The 21999-nt window shown below is 36.2% G+C and overlaps 2 protein-coding genes across 2 annotated transcripts; one reads left to right on the forward strand and one right to left on the reverse strand.

The window, feature by feature from the left end:
- Window positions 1-4195: 4195 nt before the first annotated feature.
- LOC107858858 (mitochondrial import receptor subunit TOM20) lies at window positions 4196-11522 on the forward strand. The gene is made up of 6 exons (XM_016703660.2): window positions 4196-4475; window positions 4773-4851; window positions 5068-5237; window positions 5323-5370; window positions 10769-10858; window positions 11203-11522. The coding sequence occupies exons 1-6, from the start codon at window positions 4380-4382 to the stop codon at window positions 11335-11337; spliced, it is 618 nt and encodes a 205-aa protein (XP_016559146.1). The 5' UTR covers window positions 4196-4379; the 3' UTR covers window positions 11338-11522.
- Window positions 11523-11872: 350 nt separating this feature from the next.
- Window positions 11873-16318, reverse strand: LOC107858857 (protein NUCLEAR FUSION DEFECTIVE 4). The gene is made up of 3 exons (XM_016703659.2): window positions 15672-16318; window positions 12872-13809; window positions 11873-12702 (listed from the first exon to the last, which is right to left on the reverse strand). Exons 1-3 carry the CDS (start codon window positions 16005-16007, stop codon window positions 12195-12197), a joined length of 1782 nt encoding a protein of 593 aa, XP_016559145.1. The 5' UTR covers window positions 16008-16318; the 3' UTR covers window positions 11873-12194.
- Window positions 16319-21999: the final 5681 nt, after the last annotated feature.

The following is a 21999-nucleotide window of genomic DNA, read 5'->3' on the forward strand; positions in this document are numbered from 1 at the left end:
TGATCCCTTTGTGTCCACCTAAGAGTGCGGTGTTATCCTCCATTGGTGTTATGTGTCTTGGTGTTTGATAAACACCTTGGTACTATTCATTGGTGTAGGTGTATGTCTCACTATCTATCCTTTACATTTATGCATTTTTTTTTGTTTCTTGTTGAATCCGTGCGTTCTCTTCTTTATCTACTCTTCTTCTAGTTGCTGAGTTTTGGTCCCTTAGGAGTAATTTCGTGTTTAGTAGTTTATTTCCTTATCACATATTCTGTAAACATAATGGAGATTAATTAGATGAAGAGTTTAAGTTGTGCTTATGCTCCTTCGCACAACATAAACACTGAAAAAAGGGAAACTTTTCCTAAAACTTCTTATAGGCTCTTGTCCATAAATATGACGCGCTTCATGCCTATGCATAAGACTCTACTCAATGCGGCTTTCAAACTCCTTAGGATACATTAAAACCTTAGGCTCTGATACCAAGTTTGTAACGCCCTGAGAGTACACCATGGGCGCCACACGGTGCTTATGGTCACAAGTGACCACAAGCTAACCCATGATATTGGTATCTTCTATGAGCACTGAACAAAATAATAACATATGCGGAAGAATAACTCAAAGCCATAAGGTTCTAGCAACTTAAATTAATATTGAATCATAATTTCAAACATCTGAGAACAAACTGGTAATACTGATAAACAACTGGCAATAACAACTGAAAAACTGAAGATTGACTAACTGTTTGTACTAGTCTGAAAGCCTCTAAACTAACTCACTGTGGAGTTGATGGGATAAGCTCCCAACTAACTCTGACTGACTAGATAATTGAACTACTGACATACTGAATGTAAGATAACTTCTCCTCGAAGGATGAGGACTCACCACTGTTGACCGCTGCTGATAGGCTAATCTGTCTAAGTACGGTCAGGAATTCGAGCATCTGAACCTATGATATGAGACATCATAGCGCAAGAAACGAGTATGCGATCAGTACTTTGAATGTACTGGTATGCTAAATAGGGTTAGGCTAATATGCATGGTTTCATATACATACGAAGTAACTGAATGAATGTATAACATGAAGTACTGAGTAAAATGCATAAAATCTATAAAGACTGAGCATGCATGACCAAGCATAAAAATATGTTCTGAATATAGTCTGAAAACTGAAATACTAAGTATTGATAAATGAGTAACTGATATTTGTATACTATGGTTAAGCAAAACTAAAACTGAATTACTGAGTTGAATACTGGATTGAGACTGTGGGAGCTAGCTATAACCAAAATGCCCTGATATATTATCAGGGTCCAACCTGTAAATCCAGTTGGACGAGTGTCATTACCGTGCCACGGGTACTAACACTGGCTGTGTGGATTTACTAATCTGAAGTCCCGAAGGACGAGGGTGTCATGCCTAACTGACGGGGGACCCCTCAAAATCTACGGTGGTGCCATAGGTCTGGAACCTAGAGACTGCTACTAGAGACTCATGCCTAATTGACGGGGGAGACACCATCCCTACGCTCACTCGGTGCTAAGTGTTACTCCCAACTGAATGACATTGATTATTAGACTGAACTGAGTTTAACTGAATGTAATAAATGGTTGAACTGATAATACTCATAACTATTTTGAAACCATTCTGTAGATACTGAAAACTAGGTAAGCAACTAAATTTTGGGTGTTGAAACCCCCAGGACTTGATATAGCAAGATCATACTAAAACTTTGATGACATGATATGCAAGCATTTATTCAAAACTCATTCTTGTAGGCATTTTATCAAACACTTGCAATGCATGGTTTAAGCTAAGCATGGGGTTGGTTTTAAATCTTGTAGTAATAGTATGATTTCAATAATAAAATCACCAATTAAGTCTTAAATCAATAAACAACACCATTTAAAAATGTGAGGTTTAATAACAACAACAATTTCGTGTAAACATGGTATAGAATCGAAATTCATGAGAATTCATGGTTAAAAATTATAATAATCATGTAAAAATCATAACTTTAAGTTTGAAATTGGGTTCTTGAACTCCATGAGTGAAAAGGACCCATGGATGAATATTTAACATACCTCAAAAGCTTGAATCTTGAAAGAGAGTAGCTTTTCTTGAAGGTTCTTGAATGATGACGCTTTGATTCTTGAGTTTTTCTGAGGAGGGGTTTGAATCTTATTCGTAGGGAATGTTCTTGAAAGAAACCCTAATTTTGATGTTAAGGATGAATGAGGAGTTATGTTTTTTAATTTGATGGAATTAGGGGTTAAAAAGGGTGGAAAAAGACCCAAAAATCTCATTAAAACGTCTTTAAATCACTTGAACAGATGTGGTTGACAGTCTGGGTGAAGGACCGTCACTTTGGTGATTAACCGTCACTCAAAACATCATTTTATGGCCAGAAAATAGGCCCACTGCCTAAGTTGCGACGGTTAGAGTGATGGTCCGTCACTGACTTGACGGTCCGTCAGCTTTTCCGTCGCACCTCAGCAGTCGGACAACTCTCTGGTAAAACAAGCATAACATTTTACTTTGATATTGAATTGCAGTAAAATTAGTATCGTTGGAAAGGTAATTCAATTATCTATCTGTTGGTGGGTCATGAGCTCAAAAATTCTTAGTAGAATGAAAGATATGCTTGTTTAAAGTTGACTATAGCAACATCCTTCTTAAGAATTCAATCGGTAAGGGATATTTTGATTAGTCTAATAGCTAGGACCTATTTGAGGCCTTAATACATATCAATTTCGACCATAAAACTACCAAAGCACTATAATTTATTTCTCATGAGCTTGAAGCATGATTCTACTATTGGTTGGAATTCTCGGGGTATTACATCATCGATGATATCTTTGATATAATATAGCGCTCAGTATTATAAATAATATCGAGAATCTTGAATACAAATCTGTCAAAAATATGAACAGATAAATTATTGACCAAATAAAAGTATGTAATTCAAGTAATTTATTTCACTTGAAAAATGAATATTTGAACTCATAATCCAAAGATTAGATGTATAGTGCTAGTAGGGTACAAATAATTTACTATGCGAAAAATAAAATTCGTAAAATATAAAGTATGACTAGTGCCTTGGGTTTTGAATCTCCACATTCCTATCTCCGAGATAAGAGTTTGAACACCGTATTTCTTAAAAGAAATGGTGCACGAGATATGAATGCTGTGTTCAAATTCAATTTGACTACTAACTATTATCTATTATTAATGACATTTCACATAATATTTCTTCACTGAGCTTTTTTTCATTGGGTTATCATAGTAAGGTTTTAACAAGACACATTGTCTATTTAATGGACACCAGTGTTATATAATATGAATGTCAAGTGACATATGTATGTGTGAAATGTCATTAATTAGAGATAATAGTTAGTAATCAAATTGATTTGAGCACCAAGAGTTACTCGTTCAATTTGGATTTGAATACCGAAAAAAGTTGGCCAAGTTGTCAACTTGATATCAAGCTTGACAACCTTAGGGGGTAAATTTGGTGGTCTATAAATAGCCACCCTTTTGTACATTTTTATTAATATATGAAGTACCAGAATAAAAATACTATTAAAATTTTCTAAAATTCTGTCCTTTCTTTAAATTTGATGTTGATATTTTATCTTTATTTTATAACACTTTGGACGTAGATTATCACTACTTTAATGACAAACATGTGCATTTAGATTGACTGAAATAGCAGAAGTTTCATTAGTTATTTCTTTTAGGATAATTATTTAGTAAATAATGATTTTTTTAGTTCTCTCGAAACTTATGAGACAATGATAAAGGAGCAAACTAAAATCTAATGAGAAAACATTACATCACATTCTAAATTGGTAAGTTATTACAAACATTAATGGTTGTTTAATATTTTGTTTGTAATGTTAAGTAATAATATGACAAACATTAAACTCAAGTATACATTGTTCGAAAAGATAAATTTTTTAAAGAGATATTACACCTTTTTAGAATAAAGACAAAATCTAAATAGTAGCCTAACAAGAGGAAAAAAAAAAAAACTCATTGCACTAAAACTCTAGCTATGAGCCTGTCTGATCAAGACTCAAATCATAAAAATCTATTATATGCAGTTTTATTCTATGTTTCTATAAGGGACTAGTTTTATAGTTTGAATTTATATACGTCCTTCATTTAAATGACCTAACAAGAGACATTACCTTAAACTAGCCCATGGAGAATGGACCTTGATCCATCGTATTAAAAGCCCACTTTTATTCTCTCAATACCCATGACGTGTCAACAATAGTAGCGCCCAAGTTATTAAAGTGAAAAAGGATTGTAAAGACCGACGGTAGTAGTTTCGTCAAAAACCAACCAAGAGGTTAAGGGTAACTGGGACAACCCTAAACACACGGACCATGGAGATGCAAAACGATTTCGACCGTCTACTGTTTTTCGAACACGCTCGTAAGAGTGCCGAAACTACCTACGCTCAGAATCCCCTCGATGCTGATGTTCGTCTTTCTCCTCTTTCTCTTTACTCCCCTTCCTTCCAAATTAGTTGTCATGTTTGCTTTTCCACAGTCAGTATAACTATTTTTTGAAACCCAAATTAATTAGATCAAAATTTATAATTGTGGACTCTCAAAAGGTAAGTTGTGACAAGTAAAAAGGAATGGAGGGAGAATCTATCATTTTTGGAGTCGTTATGCTTATAATTGGATTTTGATGTTTGAAGTTAGATGCTTTATTCCTTGTATATTGCTTATGTTGTGTTTGCTGTGTATATATATGTGTAACATTAAATGCAGAACTTGACGAGATGGGGAGGTGCATTATTGGAATTATCACAGTTTCAGCCCGTGACGGAATCGAAACAGATGATTTCTGGTATTGAGTTGCTTTAATTTGTGTCTCGATTAAACAGTTTGTTTTAAAAAGAAAAAATTCTTCCATATGTTGTTTATGATTATTGATGTTTATTTCCATGAGTAAAGGCAGAACTGTTTTGGTACATTTGAGTTTTTGAAGTTCTCTTCTTTTAGAGACTGATAAAGTGTGCATTTATCGTTGTTTAATTTATGCGTTGGGGAATTATCTTGGCAGATGCAACCTCAAAGTTGGAGGAGGCATTGGCTGTTAATCCTGAAAAACATGATGCGCTTTGGTGTCTCGGGAATGCGCATACATCTCATGCATTTTTAACCCCTGATATGGATGAGGCTAAGGTTTACTTTGAAAGAGCAACTCAGTGCTTTCAGCAAGCACTTGATGCGGTATATTATCTTTCTCAACAGAGGTTCCTGATGTATTCGTTCTTACTGTTGCAATTAGCTTAGCTTTTTGTTACTCTGAATACAGGATCCAACAAATGACCTTTACCGCAAGTCCTTAGAAGTTACTGCAAAGGTGAAGCTTTTGTAACTGTTTTAGTTAAGTCTCTATATGTTTAATGCTCTCCATCTTTATATTGTATTTAGCTATTCCAAATGAATAATATCAAGCTGCTACACGTGGTTGTTGCCGTTGCCTTTTCCTTGCAATCATTCTTTTCTTAAGTTCATTCTACGTGGGCCCATGTAATTGGTGTATATTGATATTGTAGTAACTTTTCGTGAATCTTTCCATGCTCTCTTATTCATATTATAGTATTCTTAGATTTTACATTTAGTTCGAAATAAGTAGTTTCACATAATCAAGAAGGTTTTGTTAATTTTTGTCCAAATTTACACTTACTAAATTCTTACATAACCAAGAAATCATATTAAATTGGAAACATTTAATTAAGGTAATTTAGTGAAATCACTTCTTACTTTCTATTGGTAAGCGATTTCTCACATGGTGGTGCCCAAGATAAAGACACATAAAATTTGGAGCACAGGGAATATTAGATTACCCTTTACTTTATTTGTCATTATATACATTGGTAAAATTTGGGTTACTTTAGAGCCACGTTTTTGTTCTCAATTGGAACATTTATTGCATCTTACTAATTATTCTCCCTTTGTTATGTGCCACTCCTCGTTTTCCGAGAGTCATTTTGACTAAACTTTGAAGCTAAATAGAATTAGATCAACTTAGTATTTATAGTTAAAGTTTAGATATATAAAAACTATACAAAGTGTACTATAAATTATTATTTTAACTGAGACTGATATTTTTAAGCATAACTATATACCAATAACAACATACCTAGTGTAATTCCACAAGTGGGGTTTGGAGAGGGTTGAGTGTACGCAAATCTTACCCCTACATCATAGAGATAGAGAGGTTGTTTTCGATAGGCCCTCGACTTAAAATATAGCATTTTCAAGGAGTTTGAAAAAGGGGAATACAGAAATGAGAGTAGTAAAAAAAAAGGAAATAATGTAAAATGGGAGCAACACAACTTACATTCGAAAGAACAGTGCTGCTAACAAAATAATGCATTAATCAAACCTCAAAAATACACAAGTAATAATCGGAATTGAAGAACAAGAAGCCACGAGAATAGTGTTAATACCACTGGTAAGAAAGAAGGCCCAAGTACTACCACAAATTCTATTTGGCAAAACACACAACTATCAACTAACCTTCTACCTTAATCCGGAGCCTCCAAACCTCTTATATAAGGTCTTGTCTTCGGTAGGCGCAAGATGCGCCATGTCTTGTCTAGTCACCTCCCTTCAATAATTCTTTGCCATGCCTTCACCTCTCCTGATGCCTGCCATTGCGAACCCCTCCCACCTCTTCATTGGGGCATCTGCACTTTTTCTCTTCACATGTCCAAACCATCTCAGGCGTGCTCCTCTCATCTTATCCACCACGAAGGCCAGTCCTACCTTGTCCTGAATATTTTCATTCCTGATCTTATCTCTTCAAAGTATGTCCACACATTCACCTTAATGTTCTCTTCTCCGCAACTTTCATCTTTTGAACGTGTGAATTTTTGACCGGTCAACACTCCGCCCCGTACAACGTAGTCGGTCTAATCACTATTATGTAAAAATTACCCTTAAGTTATGGTGGTACCTCTTATCACAGACAACCAGAGGCGAGCCTTCATTTTGCTTCTTGCACCAATATGATATGTTACGTGTTGTCTATCTCCCCATTTTGCTTCTCTACTTCCTCGGAGGTAGCGGTATGGACTGCGTACATTTTACCCTCCCCAGACCTCACTTTGTGGGAATATATTGGGACTGTTGTTGTTGTTGTAAATTGATTTTTGAGGTTCATTTAGTTAATTTAGTTTTTTTCCTTAAACTTCATCTAGAACTAAACTTATGACCACATTTAGCTAGCATAAACTCTTGCCACTTGAAATATCATGAGTGAAACTAGAACTTAATAAATACCCCCAAAAATCTATTAATATCTATAAATACAGAAATTATATGCTTACAAATTCACAAAAATTTCAATATTTTTATGATTTTCACCGAGTTGTAATTATTTTACACAAATCAAATCTCGTTACTTCATGGAATGTTAACTCATTTGTGTTCCTTTGGTATTTGATAATTCTCTGGCCAAACTTTCCTCCCTATAATTAGTTTTTTGTTTAAAAATTGCATCTAATTAGGTGACTAGGAAACTTTAATAATTATGAATACTTATCCATAGTATATGTACTTATTTAATTAAAATATTACTACCTCAGGCCTCTTGTAACTAGTGTGTCTCTATGCAGAAACTCCAGACCTCAGTCCCTTGTAGTTTCCAACAACAACAACATACCCACTAGGTTCGCACATGTGGGGTCTGCGAAGGGTATGATGTACACAGGCCTTACCCCACTACCTCATAGAGGTAGAGAGGCTGTTTCCATGGAACCCTCGCCCCAAGTGCAGTAGCTGGTAGTTTCCAAATACATTAAAATAAGCGTCTTCTCGAAACTTGATGAGGAAACCTTATATCCGGATTCAATGGATAATTTTATAGATTTAACTAGAAAATGTTATAAGAATTGAGAGCCATTTTTGGCCAAGCCCCATATGAACTGCCAAATGAATGTATAATACTACCACAAAGGGGATTAGATATCAAGTGTTTGGTGGGATATTTTTCTTATAAGAAATCGTCAAAGTGGATCTTTTAACTTCCGTAGCCAAAACAGTATTGGGAGAATCAAGATCACATAGCAAAAAGTTATGGTGAATATGAAAGAATATGGTTCCCACATAATGCTATGCTGCGAACTATATTAACTCCTTCAGAAACCACTAAGAACAGAGGGGTAGAAGCTTAAGAAAAAATCATATACACGTATGTTTTCTAAGTACTTGTTACTATTCCAACCGCTTGATGAATTAGCTTGAGTTGTACCCATTTTGACAGTCTACTAACAGGCTACTTGTCTAATCCAATAACTTTTGTATCTGTTCAGGTAAGGTATTTAGATGCCAAAGTTGCTAGCTTTATTATAGTACATGTTGATTGAACTGGATGTAAGCTCAAAACTGATTGCTTTAGAACGTCTATTCAATTTTCGTTTAGTGTCGAGCCGTAGTTAGCTATTTTTGTATGTCTGCTTGCCCGGTTTATGCAGGTGAAGGCAATCGTTTCATTCATTTTCTATTTTAGAAACTTATAAATAAGAAAACATGTTCCAAATTCCAATAAGGGATGAATGGATTATCAGATAAAGTTGATTACTTCATTGTAGTGCCAAAAGGCACTTATTATTGGAGTTTTGACTGCTATTCAACTTTGATATTGAGTGAAATGCAAGAAGTACGAGGATGTTATTAACGAAGAATGAGTAACTTCTATCAAAATATGTTATTCCTTGTGACGTGTTCATGCAGCAATACATAATATATGTGTGACGTTAGTAAGTGCATCGGACTGCTCATCATACTAATTGTGTTCCTGAAGGTTTTCTTGACGTCCTCTTCAGTTTCCATACCCTTTTACATTGCTAAGAATTCACTAAAGTAGTTACAGATGAGGAAAACAAAATTTAGGATCTTAAATAAGGAAGGAAATTAAAAAATAACTGGAAGTAAAGCGAAGCAAAGATGCACCAATCATTACACTACCAAGTAGGTATACTTCAAAAGTTACCGATCCAGCAGGAGAGTTTCAAATTTGCAAATTCTTTTGCTACATCCATACTTATTTTATTCTATTTTTATTCACATAATTATGGATTGTGAGCTTCCTCAGGAAGTTTCCTTGTGGTTTATTAGGGTAGCAGTCGGTTGTTTGGCTGGCTAGGTATTTCTTAATTTTCTTTGGTTTCGTTGATGAAGAAGTGGATCTCACAAGGGTCTGGATATGATAAGAGAATGGACCTTGGGCCTAATTTAACCTCAAAGCTTAAGTGGGGAGGGTTGCGCAAGCCTATATAGAAGAGAACGATCAATCCTCCCACACTCACACATTGAGACTAAACATATGGGACATGGACAATATAACGTGGGGGCCCGACATCAGATAAACAAAGTATTGGGATGGTCATGTCTCTGAATAATGGTAAGAAAATGGACTTTGGGCCTAACTCAACCTCAAGAGGTAAGGATTTTACAAAACCATATAGAGAGACCAATCAACCCTCCCTCAACCGGTGTGGGACTCAGCATTAGCATTCAACATTTACTATATCCGAGATTTGGTAAGGTTGCAAAGCAAAAGTTTTTCTCTATGCTAGGAGTATTTTCAAGTTAAATACATTACGAGATGTTTTTCCATGCCTTCTGCATTCAATTCTAGCTAATTCTGCACCTTCTAATCAACCGGAATAACTAATGGCATATCCTTTGCTATTTTACTAAAAATGGGATGAAGTGACCTTGTTTTGTTCCTGGGTTGAAAACTTCCTTTTATGGATAATAAACGGCATTTACTGTGGTGTTAAAGATTTGTTAAGGTTCAGAGAAAAAGCTTTTCTCCCTCTCCAGGCATTTTAATATGTATAGTGTAAGCTATATGGAAGGCATTATGGACCTGAGCGGAACGTACTGATGAGTGATGACACTGAAACACTACCATAATATAGATGTCATGTTAACACCCTTTTGTTCTTTTGATTTTTGTTTGTGGGCTCTGTTGAATCCTCCCTGCCTTTCTCTCCCCTACTGGTATATTGCAAACCCTAGGAAGATTAAATTGGAAAGCACAAGCCAAAGGTTGGTTGAGGCAAAGCAATCCTCTGGGGGAGGGAGAGGGTTGCTTTGCATATAAGATTATATGAGCATAGAAATGTTGGTTTATTACAAGGTGAATGGATGTTAGTGTAATGAAGTTTAATGTATCTTTTATTGTCATATTTATTGGACATAGTAATGAGATGTACTTAGATGACTATAATTTTTATCGACTTTCTGATTGCTTAGCTTGTATTGAGCAAATGTGTGCTGGCATGAGACTCTGCTTGCTTGCAAAAAAGATGCTTCACTTTTTATTGTTTGCCTATATGTACCCTAAACCTTGCAGATTCTAGTTATCCAAAGAATGGTGAGTATTTGAGAATTCTGACTACATGAAGCTTCGTTTACTCCCCGGCGACTAGCTGGTTCCAATATTTTCTAGTCTGACCCCCCTTTTTCCGGTGAAAAGGGGAAAAAGGTTACTCCATGCTAAGAAATTTAAAATCCTTGATTGAGTTGCTTTATTTCTTTGGTAATGAATGATTGAGTGTCAGATTCTGGTGATATGTCGAAGCAAACAAGCTTGAGAAATGTCCTGATTCGGTGGTGCAGTTTGTGGAAATTTACAATTGTTTTGTTTATTTTATTTTGTCAAATTTGTGATATTTTTACTCACGAGACGCCTCGTTTTATCGTTGGGTGTCTAGATTTATGTTCTTCTACATTATATTTAGGCTCCAGAATTGCACATGGAAATCCACAGACATGGTTCCATTCAACCAAGTACGGCGGCACCAGAACCTTCAACATCGACAAGCACAAAGGTATCTCTTTAGTATTTAGTTCTCCCATCTCTTGACAGGAGCAATATTGTATCTTCTGTGTTGAGTGTAACACTACTGATGAATGTGTGTTGATTTTTTTCCTTTTTAAATTGCTGTTCAGAACAAGTCATTATGTCTTTCTTTAGAGTAATTTTTTTTGCTCTTTGATTTTGTACGCTTTTACATGTTATGTTACTTTACCCTCCCTGGTGATTTTGGAAGCTGAAAGTCCCCTGAGACTGGTGTCGAAGCTCTACGAATTCTGCTGGTTTCATCACATTAATTTTCAATCTGTCAAATCAGTGTTGCTGATTCACCATTATGTTTCTGTTCTTGCATTGCAGACTTCAAAAAAGAAAAAGAGCAGTGATCTCAAGTATGATATTTTTGGATGGGTAATACTTGCTGTTGGTATTGTTGCATGGGTGGGATTTGCAAAATCTAATATGCCTCCACCGCCACCCCCGCCTCGACAATGAAAGCCAGCCATAATACTGCTTTACTGGTGAAGAACTCTATTAGAGTTTTTCCTTTGCATAAACAGGGTGCTAGGCATTCATGCCTGTCATTTAATTAGTTAAAACTTTCAAGACTTTTTTCCCGGTGTAATAGATCAAATAAGACCCTTTTCTTTTCATCTCTTAATATTTTTCGTGGAGTTCAACTTTTGCTTGCCTAATTCATTATAACTTTATGCAAATTAATCTACTGTATCCTTTTTTTAGGAGAGGATAGAGACCTTTGGTTAGGGGAGGAGTGACCCCATCAATTGCACCACATTCTTTGGTGGTATCTACCTGCCTTGTGGATTATTGTTTATAGTTGTATGTTTTCCCTGTAGCTGCTATCATCAAAAGCTTATTCTAAAATTATTGAGCTCTCAGTTTGCCATACCAGCCTCTACCTTCACAAGTTTAGGCTAAGGCTGCGTACACTTGGGTATGATGTTCTTGATGTCAATGTCTCTCTAGCTGAAAAAGGATTTGCCGTTAGCAAAGAATATATCAACACTACTTCAATCAACAAATGGAGGTTGACAGCCAAAATTTAACAAATCCCAATAGTTGGAATACAAGAATACAGAAATCACTTGAATACAGAAATCACTTGCAAGTTGCAACACTAATATTTACTATATTTCTCTCAAACAGGACTTTAGTTCCAACAGCAAAACCCGGCTCTATTGCCTTCGTCGTCGTCGTTTGCTCTCAGCTGGATGTGTTCAGTTGATGACGTCGGCGTTTGCTCTCAGCTGGATGTGTTCAGTTGATGATTTGCAGTGGCGAATTATGATAATACGAATTTGCTGAAGGTGTCCTTTTCCAGGATTCTTAAATTATGTACGAGACTTTCCATACAGATTAGCATACACAACCTTTGTACGGTACACCAGAATCATGCTTAGAACAGCCGCAATAATACAGAGACCTGACATTATCAAGGAAGTCAAGAAGAAGCAAATAGCACCTTCACACTTTGGAGGTTCATCCATGTTCAAAAAACTTGTCAAAGCCGATGCCAAATTCAACTGCCCAACATGGTGTTGTTGAGCTTGCTTTTCAGCTTCCATGTCATATATACTACTAGCAATAAGACCTGAGAATACTAATGAACCAGCTGGATTGGCAAGAGTGAGGAAATTGTACAGAGCCCCAAAATTCCTTAAGCCAAATAATTCTGAAGCAGCAGCTGGCACAATCGCCCAATGAGCCCCATAACCAACTCCAACCAAAAGAGTACCAATGTACATAGCTCCAGGCCAACCCATGGCAAAGAAGAAATGACCGAAGGCCATTATGACTTGAGCAACAGCCATGGCTGCATGTCTTGGATATGCATTATCCCTGTTTGACAAGGTTGTGTGATAGTTATAGACTTGAAGATTCAACAACGACGACAACAAAGTATCTAGTGTAATCCCAGAAGTGGGGTTTGGGGAGGGTAGAGTATACATAGACCTTACATTAAAGATTAATTAATAGCATCAATGTAGAGGCAGTGAAGTTCATGTACCTGACAATGATCTCAGAGAAGTATCCACCCCCAATACGGCCAAGGAAGTTCCATATGCTGATCAAGGAAACGAATACATGTGTATTATCATATCCTAAAGATTGGCTCATTTGGCCCAAATTGTCTATGACAGTCAAACCGGATCCAGAACCCAAAAGCAGTGAGAAGAACATAAGCCAGAAATCTGCTTTTATTAAAGCCTGCACTAAAGTAAAATCCTCTCCCCTTCGAGGACCTCGTCTTCTTTTGATCCTCACGGCTCCTTCAGCCGCTGCTTGTGCTAGTCTTACTTGTAGTTGCGCGATCCTTTTCTGCCTTTCTAAAGCTGGAAGTAAGTCTACTTCCTTCGGCTTCTCCTCTTCAACCTCACTAAATATAATTTCTTGACTATCGTTGTGTTCAGATTTTCCAGGATCTTGTTTCCGTGACTCAGCTAGAATTGCCTCTTCTTCTGATAATACTCTTGGCTCTTGAGTGAAACTCAAATAGACGGGGATCACAACAGGGATTATCAAGATGACAAATAGAATAGCTGTGAAGATTATAATGACATTGTGGCTAATATCACTAAAGTCTTCAACAAGCATAACTCCCATCAAGTAAGAAGCCAAAAGGAGGCATATACTATAAACAAATGAAAAACTTAGCCCATCAGAAGGTCTGACTTGTCTGTGGCCTCCAACAGGCCTGATTATAAACATGAGAGCAATAACCACCATTGCCGGTCCAACAGCAATCATAAATATAAGTGAAGCGTGGTCAGGTGAATGCATTATTGCATATATCTGAGTCAAAATTGCACCACCTAAGCCAGCAAATCCCTTAAGAATCCCAACTACAGGACCACGGCTTTTCGGGAAATTTTGTACACAGGAGACCAGAGCTGCTGTGTTGAAGTAGGTCTCACCATTTGTTCCTACAAATATAAGAATGCACATCTGCAGAGAAATGTTTAAACGTAAGTCAGCTGTTTGAGAAAACAAGGAATATTTGACCAAGTAGCACTCTAGCAGACACCATTAAGTTCTGCCAGTATAATTTCATGGACAAGACATTATTCATTATGAAGGTCAGAAAATGAGGGACTTTGATCAATATCTTAGGTGAACGGTCAACCGTATGAGAGAACAAAGAGTATTGATCAAATATATAGATCCCAATGCACAGCGTAAAATCATTGTTACTATGGATCAATCTTCAAGCAAGTTGGGATACCCTATATGAATTCTTACTGACCCTGTCGGTCCACTTACCTCATCTTGGACCAATATTAGACAAAATAAAAAAGAAATAGTATTCGAAGTTAACCCTGAGGGGTAGCTCGGCTGGTAAAGGCCTGAGGACAAAGTCCTTCAGGTCGCTAGTTCGAGCTCCAGCAGGGCCACTGGAGGCATTACAAACCGGCCGCGTCTCCAGGGCCCCGTGGAACTAATCGTGATGGACCCGCCTTGAAACAGCAGGACCCGGTGGGTACAGCTAGTCGGGTTCGCAAAGCGACACCCGGAAACCACGGAAAAAAAAAATAGTATCCGAAGTTGTCTATATTTTCTACTGGAAATGAGAATATCCAGATGCACTTGGAGGAGCTGGAAATGAGAATATTCAGATGCACTTGGAGGAGACTGTTGATATGTCAAATGCAAGCTAGCAAAGAAGCAGAATAACTCAACAAGCACTTGGAGGAGACTGTTGAAATGTCAAATGCAAGCTAGCAAAGAAGCAGAATAACTCAACAAGCACAGTTGCTGAGTACACACAAGCAGAAGGATACAACTTGGACAGAGAAGATCAGTTTTAATTCCATTCATTCAGAGACAAATTAACTCTTTTCCTTTAGTAATTATACATTGACGTGTGGTAGGGAATAAATGGTGGTTTAACATCTTCATATGAGTATCTATCAAATTCTGACCATCAGACAAACAGGTAATTAGATAAGGTAAGCTGACATTATTGGATTGACAAGTTAAAAGCAGCCTTCAGCCAAATATAGTATTGCAACTTCAGTTTTACATTATAAACTTTCACAAAATAGAAATGTCAAACAAGAAAAAGAAAAAGAAAAAACAGAATTCTTGAAGTGCATCTGTGTACAAAAGCAGGTTCTTAGAGGTAAACTCAGCTCTCGGCTTTTTGATTAGCAAGAAAATTAGCTTAATAAATGATTGATTAACCCCTTAATTTGCCAGGATATTTGATTTGGTCCATTTGGATACTTGAACTGTGTCTTCTTTTAATTGAACACCTCAACTTTATTAGGAGCTAAGGTGTTCAATTGGAACATGATTTAGTTCTAGTGTCTAAATGGAGGATCCTGACAAGTTTAATGGGTTATTTATGTATTAAGCCAAAAATTGGATAAGTAGTACGCCGTACTCCATTTAGATAATTGATGCAAAAGCAAATATGTCTACTTATGCAAGAGCACTACCACACAAAAAGTTTTATAATTGAAAAATAGTTTCTGAGTTTGACAAAACAAAAAAAAAAATTGATTCAATAATCCCTGATTAGTAACAACCCTATTAATTTAATGCACATCATGCAATATACATCAGAATTAACATTCCACCATAAAAAATAGAAGCTTTGCAACATCCAATAGATAGCAAAAAAGTTACAAATGAAATCATCAGTGGACAGCAACAAGATGCGTTGCTGAGATTTTAAGCACCTCCTAACTCCAATTCTAAAATTGTGAGCTCCGAGTCATCGAGAGAGCAAAAAAATGAAAGCTCACAGGGAGCAGTAAGAAAAAATAAAAAAACAGTGGACAGCTTTGAAGCAGAAGAGTACTCACAGCCCATAATGGCAAAGGTGGAGTTTTGCCAGTGACAATAAGCCAAACCCAACCATAACCAACAAAGTTCTGAATAGCACCAACAAGAAGTGCAGCCCATAAAGGCAAGAATTCACACAAAGTACCAGCCAAGAATCCAACGCTATCACCCAAGTCCTTAGCCACACCTAATCGAGCAATCTGTTTCTGATTGTAATTCAAAGAGCTTTTTATTACTGGAGAGATGCTGCCAAAAAGATATCCAATGCCAGCACAAGTCTGAATCCACATTGCTGCAACAAAGACTAGCCATCTGCTGTTGAACAAGTAACCAAATCTTTCTTTCAAATGAACCATCTTACATATATTTGGATTGAATTGATCACCCAATTAAGAGCTTCAGATTTTTCTATCTTGAAGTTCAATTTTTTGTTATGAATGAAGGAAGTGAATGGTACTTTGTTTTGGGAGGGGGTCCTCTACTCTCTTCACCGCTTATTTTCTTTTTCGATAAGAGCAGAGCAGAGGACAGTGGAGTTTGATTTTTCTATGGTCAGTCAAGTAATATGACGAGACTCAGTTTGATGAAGTTAATACGAGTCAGTTTAATAAAGAAAGACTTCTAAATATTAATTCCCCCTTCTCAATTTACATGACTGAGTGAGTTTGATATGAGTTTAAAAATAAAAGATAAAGTTTTAAAATTTATGATTTAAAATACGCCATAGTCGCCATTTAAGATAAAATAACCATTCTAAAATTAAATTATTGCTAAATATGAAAATATAAAATTCTTTTTTAAATGACATAATACATAAATATGACCCTAAACTTAACACCAAATTATAATTTTGACCTTAAACTTTGATAGTGCACAAATAAGACCTTTAACTATTCAAAACATGAACAAATATGACTTCCGATTTTGCAACCCCATGCGTGAGTTTCACTCGCGCGTACGTGAAAAATTAATCCAATCACACGGTGCCACGTCGTTAAAAGGGCTGACTTGGAGGGAGGTCATATTTGTGCAGTTTTGAATAGTTAAAGGTTATATCTGTGCACTGTCAAAGTTTTGTTCTTTTTGTTAAAACGTGATACAAGTGCGATCACGTAGATGAACTTATGAGTATGTGTATTGAATTCGTCCATGTGTGTGTGCAAGAGAAGTGGAATTAAGGGCTTAAAACATATCAAAACAACCACTAATTCACACTAGAAGGGCACCTAATCTCTAAGGGGCATTTTGGACTTTTTACCTTCTATTTGTAATACACTATATAAGAAACATTTTAGGGTTACTTTACTTAGTTTTTTGATATTGAAGATTGTATAACACACTTGAAAAACACAAGTTCTCTCTTCCATAGAGACTTGGCTGAAACTAGGAAACAACTTAGGTGTGGAATCACTTTTGTTGTTTGTTTGCTTGGATCATTGGGTGCTAGACGGATTGAGGTCCTCTCTTGTGTCCACCACATAGTGTAAGTGTTTCTACTATCTTTATCAAGGGTCTTTGTGCTTGAATACACTTAGGTTCTTGGTCTTTGTAGTAGTGTATGTCACACTCTCTATCATTTCCTTTGTTGTAATCTTGTAGATGTGTGGTGTATTGTTTCTCTTGTAACCCGCGTTTTGTTCTTCATCTTGATGTTGTTAACATAGTTTGTTGTGGGCTGTTTTTAGGTGTTAAACACCACAATACATTGTGTTTTTGTTGAATCCGAGAGTGGTAATCAAAAGGGTCCACAGTTCTTTCAACTTGTGGACTGATTTTGGTGTTGTTTGTGTGTTCCTTGTAGATCTTGTATCATTTGGTATCAAAGTAAGGTTTGATTTTGCTCCAATAAAATCAATCTTGGGATTGTTATCTTGAAAATTAAAAAAAAAGTGAAAAAGAAGAAAAAAAAGTTACTGTTCACGTTATTTGGATTTTTCAAAAAAAATTGATTTTTGTGTGTTTCTAGTGTTAGATTCTTGTTCCCTAACACTATTAGAGTCTAGAAATTGAAAATCCCAACCAAAAAGGAGTGTCAAAATAAAAAATCCCCCCCCAAAAAATACTAAACCCGTTTTTGACCCTAGGTCAAATTTTGAGTTTTTGATTTTGTGTTTTTCTTGTGTTTTTAGTGTTAGATTTGTGTTCTATAACACTATAGGAGTATAAGGTTCGGATTTGAGCTAAATTGGAGGTAATTTGAGTCATCCACCATTGTTGAGGTTGAGTTTGAAGAAACTTGAAGGGTTATTTTCGGTACAACCATAATTGAACCCGAAGTTTCAAATGTTCAAACAATGGACAATAATGCCATCAATCTCATTTTGGCTCGCCTTGAAACTATGTCCCGAGATGTGGCTAGGTTGAACGTGGGTATTGAGAAATTAGATACAAATATGGCATCAATGAGTGGGAGATTAGAACGTGTGGAAAGTCAAATGAGTCGACCTTCCACCCCTTAAAATATTTCCCCAACCATTACTCCCAAGGCCTTGCACCAAATGAACAAATCACTGATCCAACCACCAAATGTTCCCCAAAATTGTGAGTATGATAGAGCAACCCCTCCTCCACTTCACCAAGTTCAACATGATGGATTTGGAACCCAAATGCCACCAAACCCGAATCCTCCACTTATCCAAAGACCTCACTTTCCAATCCAAACTCTATTGAACCAAAGGCCTTACTATCCTCCAAATCCAAATCCACTTAATCCAAATCCACCAAATCATTTTGAGGGTTATGCTAGGGAGGAACAACATGGGGGTTATGGTGATGCTTACTTGAGGAAGAAGAAGAGAGGAGTAGGTAAGGTGATTTAGGCTGAGAAGTGAGGGGTGGTAACCAAACCCGAGAGCTTGGCCTCAATTTCATCAAAGTTAGTCTTCTGATCTTCAAGGGTGAGAGTGATCCCGAGGCATATCTTGCTTGGGAGTCATCTTGTGATAGGATATTCCAAGTGAATGATCTAACCGAAGAGAAGAAGAGTTGTTATGCAATCGCTCACTTTGAGGGGTATGTAAACATTTGGTGGGAGTATGTGAAGAGGTTTGGTGGTGTGTTGATTGTCGGGCGGAAACCGAGAACAAAGTTGTGCAAACCGAAACCAATGCTTCCCAAAAGTATCCTTCAAGAAATGAAGGTAAACCAAATTCTACTTCTCGTCCTATGAGATTTCAATGTTTTAAATGTCAAGGGTGGGGGCACAAGGCTAGTGAGTTCCCAAACCGGAGGAATGTAATCCTTAGGGATGGAAAATTGTATTACCTTGGTGAGGAAGTAGGACTTGAATTGAATGAGGGTGATAAAAAAGATCAAGATGGAGAGCTTGAGGCCGAGGTGGAAATTGATGAAGGTGGGGAAGATATTTGGCCGGTGGATGAAGAGTGTGTTGTGCCTATGTATATGGCTAGGAGAATCATGCTTAGTGAGGTTGTGTAAGAAGAAGCCGAGAGTGATGAGGGTGAAGAAGAGAAGCCGAGAGTTAGGATTGTGGGGTTTGCTCACAAAGACCCTTTGTTTTCTACTAACCAAGATGCTAGCACTTTGCCTAGCATCATTTTTTCTTATGTGCAGGTTAAAGAACATTTAAGTACAAGTAGCAAGCTTGATGACCTCATGGAACCCCTGGTTGAACATCCTAACCTTGGGAGAAACATTGAAAAGATGATTCAAAGAGGAGAGCTTGCGGGTGATGATTGCTTGAATTTGTGGACAAATTCCTCTCAAGATGGAGAGGATGATACAAGTGCGATCACGTAGATGAACTTATGAGAATGTGTATTGAATTCTTCCATGTGTGTGTGCAAGAGAAGTGGAATTAAGGGCTTAAAACATATCAAAACAACCACTAATTCACACTAGAGGGGCACCTAATCTCTAAGGGACATTTTGGAATTTTTGCCTTCTATTTGTAATACACTATATAAGAAACATTTTAGGGTTACTTTACTTAGTTTTTTGATATTGAAGATTGTATAACACACTTGAAAAACACAAGTTCTCTCTTCCATAGAGACTTGGCTGAAACTAGGAAACAACTTAGGTGTGGAATCACTTTTGTTGTTTGTTTGCTTAGATCGTTGGGTGCAAGACGGATTGAAGTCCTCTCTTGTGTCCACCACATAGTGTAGGTGTTTCTACTATCTTTATCAAGGGTCTTTGTGCTTGAATACACTTAGGTTCTTGGTCTTTGTAGTAGTGTATGTCACACTCTCTATTATTTCCTTTGTTGTAATCTTGTAGCCGTGTGGTGTATTGTTTCTCTTGTAACCCGTGTGTTGTTCTTCATCTTGATGTTGTTAATATAGTTTGTTGTGGGCTGTTTTTAGGTATTAAACACCACAATACATTGTGTTTTTGTTGAATCCGAGAGTGGTCATCAAAAGGGTCTACGGTTCTTTCAACTTGTGGACTGATTTTGGTGTTGTTTATGTGTTCCTTGTAGATCTTGTATCAAAACGGGTCATTTTTTATTATTATTATTATTATTATAATTTTTTTATTTATTTCTATAGCAGCAACACCTAGCTTTTTTTATTAAAAAAAATATTTGTGCACTGTCAAAGTTTTGCTTTTTGTGTTAAAGCGGGTCGTTATTATTATTATTATTATTATAATTTTTTTATTTATTTCTAGAGTAACAACACCTAATTTTTTTTATTAAAAAAAATACTAGCAGGGATCGAACCCGCACAGTAGGCTGAAGGAAGCACCCAAGAAGAGCAAATAACACCACTGGGCTATCTAAGTACCTTGTTTCATGTGGTTCAACATTAATATAGTACATAAATATAGATTTTCTACCTTATATATACAACGTAATTTTTTACCGAGGGGGTTCGGGTGAACCCCATGGCAACCACATAGGTCCGCCCCTGCGTTAATTTAATAACGTTTTGATAACGTTACATTTTAATAACGTTAATTTGATAACGTTAATTTAATATACTACTACTATCCTTAATAATGTTAATTTAATAACGTTTTATTAAAACTATAATTTTTTTTATTATTAGTATAGTTTTATCTTTAATTTAATATTTAAATAAATTATATTTAGATATATTATATAACATAAATTCGCCCTTTGCTTTATAATATATATACATACCCGCGCGATTTTTTCGTATGAGGCTGATCCACCTAATTAATAAATCTTTAATATTGCTCTTTTTCCGCAATGATAAAAGAAATTAGATGCCATTTTCATCTTTGAACCAAAATAATGAAAAAATAATAGTGAAAAGTCATTTAAAGGTCATATTTGTGCAGTTTGAATAGTTAAAGGTCATATTTGTACACTATCAAAGTTTAAGGTCAAAGTTCTAATTTGGTGTCAAGTTTAGGGTCATATTTATGTATTATGCCCTTAGATTTTAAGCTGGACGCGGCCAATTTTGCGCGTTGAACACGCGTTTTGCCACGTAGGATCGGAGGTCATATTTGTGCAGTTTTGAATAGTTAAAGGTCATATTTGTGCACTGTCAAAGTTTAAGGTTAAAGTTATAATTTGGTGTCAAGTTTAGGGTCATATTTATGTATTATGCCTTTTTAAATTGATTAAAAGGAAAAGTAAATCATGAAAACTGAAATAAAAGAAGTATAATCTAAAATAAATATATATTTAAAATGTATTCAAATATATCTCATTTTACATGACATATTAAAAAGAACATCCTTTCTAAAATGAATTTTAAAAATAAAATAAATAAATTAAAAGGAAAAAATATTATTATTATTATTATCATTAATCTTTCGTAAAAAAATTATTAGATGATAACTAATTAATATACCGCTTGAAAAATTTAACTCAAAGTAGATGGGGCAATTAAGGTCGGAAAGGGACAGTGTGTACTTCTCCTTACTCAATTCATGTGATAATGATTTGCTCGACAGGTGTATTGGTTATGTAGAAGGGAAGATGATAAAAATTAACTAATCCCCCACGCCTGATAGGAACCTGGTCTCAGAAATTACAATAAAGAGCAAACTAAAAATAAAGTGCAACACAAATTTACCGTGGAAAACTCCTTGCTCAAGGGAGTAAAAAATCACGACCTACCCTGTGTAGGATTTCACCGTCAATCTCCACTAACCTCGAAGAGCTTTGTTCAAGATTACAATCCCGCAATCGTACAACCTAACTCTTAACTCACAACTCAACAGTTTACTACAACTGTTCAATCCACTATATGAGCACTCCAAGAAGTCAAATCCGCTTCTTGTTACAACGCCTCACAAACAAAAAGTCAAACTCGCTTCTTGTTACAACATCCCACGAATAAGAAGTCAAACCCGCTTCTTATTACTCACACTCACAACATTCAATAATCGAAAAGATTACAACTC

Source organism: Capsicum annuum, chromosome 2 (assembly GCF_002878395.1).
Source record: "Capsicum annuum cultivar UCD-10X-F1 chromosome 2, UCD10Xv1.1, whole genome shotgun sequence".
Taxonomy (NCBI): domain Eukaryota; kingdom Viridiplantae; phylum Streptophyta; class Magnoliopsida; order Solanales; family Solanaceae; genus Capsicum; species Capsicum annuum.

Bases quoted from the DNA above. Each gene is read 5' to 3' on its own strand.
- LOC107858858 (XM_016703660.2), top strand. From the start codon at position 4,380: ATGGAGATGCAAAACGATTTCGACCGTCTACTGTTTTTCGAACACGCT. The intron at 5,238-5,322 runs GTATATTATCTT...CTCTGAATACAG, and splicing joins TTCAGCAAGCACTTGATGCG to GATCCAACAAATGACCTTTA. The intron at 5,371-10,768 runs GTGAAGCTTTTG...CATTATATTTAG, and splicing joins CCTTAGAAGTTACTGCAAAG to GCTCCAGAATTGCACATGGA.
- LOC107858857 (XM_016703659.2), bottom strand. From the start codon at position 16,007: ATGGTTCATTTGAAAGAAAGATTTGGTTACTTGTTCAACAGCAGATGG. The intron at 13,810-15,671 runs GTGAGTACTCTT...ATTTCTCTGCAG, and splicing joins CACCTTTGCCATTATGGGCT to ATGTGCATTCTTATATTTGT. The intron at 12,703-12,871 runs GTACATGAACTT...CTTGTCAAACAG, and splicing joins TTCTCTGAGATCATTGTCAG to GGATAATGCATATCCAAGAC.